The 4,355-nt window shown below is 28.3% G+C and overlaps 1 protein-coding gene across 1 annotated transcript in view; it reads left to right on the top strand.

Moving 5' to 3' along the window:
* The window catches only part of LOC117175933 (probable GDP-L-fucose synthase), a 24,546-nt gene extending 23,101 nt beyond the window's left edge, over window positions 1-1,445 (top strand). The window contains exon 5 of the mRNA XM_033365784.1: window positions 1,035-1,445. Coding sequence (XP_033221675.1) covers window positions 1,035-1,270 — 236 coding nt within the window. The 3' untranslated portion in view covers window positions 1,271-1,445. The remainder of the gene's footprint in view (window positions 1-1,034) is intronic.
* The last annotated feature ends 2,910 nt before the right edge of the window (window positions 1,446-4,355 follow it).

The following is a 4,355-nucleotide window of genomic DNA, read 5'->3' as shown; positions in this document are numbered from 1 at the left end:
GATGTAAAAAAATATATTTCAACAATCAATTCCAACGGCATCAGCCGGTAACGTTGTACACAAAAATACGAAACCTGGCGGCCACTAGACGAGGCTCTAGAGGGTTCGTATTTTTGTGTACAACGTTACCGGCTGATGTCGTTGGAATTGATTGTTGAAACATTTTTTTTTACATCTTTTATTATCAAGCTGTGTACTTTAACATAGTTTTCTTTCGGCTCTCGCATTTCTCAAAGTTTGAGACCGATATTTTATGTATAAAAAAAGTTCGAACGTTCAAAAAATGTTGAGGTTCAGAAAAAAGATGAAATAATTTTCAGTGAAGTTCCTACGAAAATGCAGTACCTAAACGTACTTTATTGTACTCTAATACATTCTCCAAAGTTTCAGCTTGATATTTTATTTATAAAAAAAGTTCTTAGGTTTAAAAAAACATTCAGTGAACTGAAAAAGTGAGGTCGGTAATATAGGTATTTAGCTGTGTCACATGCCCTTAAGGGAAGAAATTTTATCTGAATTGGGAAAGGGATTTTTTTATATTCTTAACATTTTTATTAAATTGTAAGAGAGAAAATTTTGGTTTTCAATGTTTTGTGAGTTTAAAGAGAACTTTTAATTTTAGCATTTTTATCAAGTTGGAAGAGAGTTATTTTGTTTATTATTATTTTTTTTTAAATTGGAAGATGAACTTTTTCTTATTCTTAACATTTTTATCGAGTTAGATGATTAAAAATGTTTGTTTTCATATTTTTCTACTCTGGAAGGGGCACTTCTTTGGTTCTGAACATTTTGTTTTATAATTTATTTTAATTGAAAGCAGCTAATTTGGTACAAATATTGGTTTATTTTCCCCTTTTTGGACATAAAAAGGTTCTTGAGAAATATAGAAAAGTAATATATCTGTTTTTGTTTGAATATTCTTCAAAGGATGTTTATAAAATTACCAATTTCTAGAAACGTTTGATTGTTTGGATTAGAACTTTTTTTTTAGTTTTAAGAATGGAAAAATCTGAAGGTATTGATTTTTATTTTAGTGGATGAATCTCAAGAAGTAACGATAGCGCATTTAGCAGAGTCTTTGGCAAAAGCCTTTGAATTCAAAGGTAAAATTGTATTCGACACATCAGCAGCTGATGGACAATATAAAAAAACAGCAAACAACTCGAGGCTGAGGAGCTTTTTACCCGATTTTTCGTTCACACCCTTTGAAAGGGCGTTACAAGAAACTGTTGATTGGTATAAATGTAATTATGACGAAGCTCGTAATTAGCAAGACTGAAATAATAATACTATAAAAGATTATATATTATATCTAAAAAAGGCAGATGATATAAAGTGAAGACTTAATTTTGAATACATGTAAAGAGCGCAGAGCATTTTATTACTTTTATTTTTTTAAACAAAAATTTAAGCTTTTTTCAATAAATTACGCTTGGTTTAGCCACTATTGCAATTAGATCGATACCAATTGACGAATTTTGTGGAATTTTTTTGAAATATTTTACAGTATTTTAAAGATTCTAAGTTTTTAAAATATTTTTTTAATAATTTCAAAAAATTTAAAAGACTTTAGGGTATTTTGAAAAATTCCAAGGGATTTCGAAGAGCTTTAAAAAGTCTAGAGGGATTTCAAAAGATTAAAATTTTTGAAAAAATATTTTAGGGTATTTTAAATGATTCTAAGGAATTTTTTATTAAGATATTTTAATAATCTAAGGAGATTCCAAAGGATTTTTAAAAAGTTTTTAAGTTATTTTTAAACATGCCCAGAACTTTACCAATTTTTAAAGGATTTCAGAAGATTCGAAATATTGTAGGGGATTTGAAATCATTCCAAGGCATTACGAATTTTGAAAGCTCTCAAGGTATTTGAATAATTTTTATAAGATTTCAGAAAATATCACGGAATTTTATAAAACTTTGATTGATTTTAAAGAATTGAGGAATTTCAAAGATTTTAAGGAATTTTCAAATATTTCAATGTATTTTCAACGATTAAAAAAAAATTATAAAATTTTAGGATTGCAAGAAATTTATATAATCGAGTTTTTAAAAGTGTAAGGGATTTAAAAAAATTCCAAAGGATTTTCAATATTTTAAGGTATTGTAAAGGAGTCCAAGGTATTTACAAAAGGTCATACAATTTTCAAAGAATTTCCGAATATTTGAATGATTTCAGGATATTTTTAAAAATTCCACGGAATTTTCAAGAACGTTAGAAAGTTTCGAAGGATTTAAAAAGATTTAAAAAAATTTGAAGTATTTTAGGGTATTTTAAAGGATTCTAAGGGATTTTTAAAGATATTTTATTAATTTAAAGGGATTCCAAAGGATTTTAAAAAATTTAAGGTATTTAAAAAAATTCTTAGAAATTTTCAAGGTCTTTACCAATTTGTAACGGATTTTGTAGGATTTTCAAAGATTTGAAATATTTTAGGGTATTTAAAATAATTCCAAGGCATGTTGAAGGGATTAAAAATTTGTCAAGTTATTTCCAAGGATTTAAATGTTTTAAAATAGATTTTAAAAGCTCTCAAAGTATTTTAATAAATTTTGTAAGATTTCAGGAAATATCACCGAATTGTATAAAATTATAATGGATTTAAAAAAATTGAGGAATTTCAAAGATTTTAATAAATTTTCAAATATTTCAAAGTATTTTCGAAGAATAAAAAAAATGTATAAAATTGTAGTATTCCAACAATTTTGTAATAAATTTCAATAATTTGAAGGTATTTAAAATGATTTTAAAGATTTAAGGGTATTTTTAAAACTTTCAAGGAACTTCAAAGAGCTTTTAAAAGTTTGAGGGATTTCAAAAGATTCCAAAAGATTTGAAACATTTTAAGGTATTTTTAAGAGATTTTAAAATTTTCAAGGAATTTTTAAGTATTTAAATGATTTTAAGGAACTAAAAACATTTCATGGGGTTTTAAAGAATGTTGGAAAGTATTAGTCGATTTTTATGCCCTATACAATTTTAAGATCCTTGAAAAGTTTCGAAGGAATATTATAAGATTTCCGAGGAATTCACTCATTTTAAGGGATTTTAAAAGCTTTCAAAGTATTTTAAAAATTTGTTTAGGATTTCGAGAAATATCAGATTTCACGTAATTCCACTGGATTTGTTAATATTTTAATGAATTAAGAAAAGATTATTCAAAAGAATATGAGGATGAAGGGATTTTAAAGAATTTTTAAGGTTTCAGGGTTTTTTTTTATGTCAAAGGATGTCAAATATTATAAAAGGATTTGAAATATTTCGATGTAATTTTAAAAGATCTAAGTAATTTTCGACATGTTAAGGGACTTCAAAAGATTTTAAAGGATTTTGGATAACTTTCATTACTTTGAAGGGATTTAACAATATCGGAAATATTTTAGTGCATTTAAAAATATTCCAAGGCCTTTGTAGGAGATTAAAAAAAAAATTAAAGTGATTTCCAAAGATTTGTATGATTGATTGATTGATTGATTTATTGTCTCCATTGTATACTTTTACAAGCTTTTACAATTTTTCTGTGTCCACCTCAGTGACAATACCCAACAATTTACATGAATTCCCCTTTCAATTTTACATGGAAAATATTAACACTTAAATTCTAACTGAATACATTAGGCGAATACATTGCAGTTAATTCATTCCTTTACATATTTATATCCTTGATTCTACATACTATATCACAAATTGTCCATCTTTCAAACTCATTCTTCCTCTCATTCACTCTGTCGCGCTCTTTCTGACCTCCCCCTCTGATACTTCTCTTGCTTTCTTTTCGAACTCTGGCAAATCGGCAGAGGACAGGGTTCGGTTTTCCCCTTAATGTTTCGATGACCAATTCTTCTAACTCCCAATCTCTCTTTCCGTCTTTCCATTTATCAACACCGTCAATTCATTTTTTATCCATTTTTCCATCTAGCCTTTGACAAACCCTTATGTGCGTCAGGTTCTCTTCTACTTCTGCACAAAGTCTACACGTGGTATCCTTGTATCCCTTATTCCCTGCCTTTCCTACGTTCCCACATCTTAACCTTTCCCACTGCTCCTTTTCCTCTGGACATGCCCTTTTTCATCCCAATAGTTTTCTCTCCCCAAGCTGGTCTTTCATTTTCTGTATCCACTACAGTAATTAAAACTATCTATTTTCATCCAGTCCAACTGTATTTCCTGCTCTATTCTTCTTTCTACTCCCTTAATCATATTATTGTTAATCTCATTGACACGACTCCCTTCGAATACCCAATCCAGCTCACCATCCCCTACAATTCTGCATGCTTTCTGTAACCCTTTACCCCATGCCGACGGATTCCCATTCTTGATTCCCCTCATTTCTTCCTTTAGACATATTTTTGGC

This window comes from Belonocnema kinseyi, chromosome 7, assembly GCF_010883055.1.
Source record: "Belonocnema kinseyi isolate 2016_QV_RU_SX_M_011 chromosome 7, B_treatae_v1, whole genome shotgun sequence".
Taxonomy (NCBI): domain Eukaryota; kingdom Metazoa; phylum Arthropoda; class Insecta; order Hymenoptera; family Cynipidae; genus Belonocnema; species Belonocnema kinseyi.
Note: the sequence above shows the minus strand (reverse complement) of the source record. Positions and strands in the feature narration are given on the sequence as shown.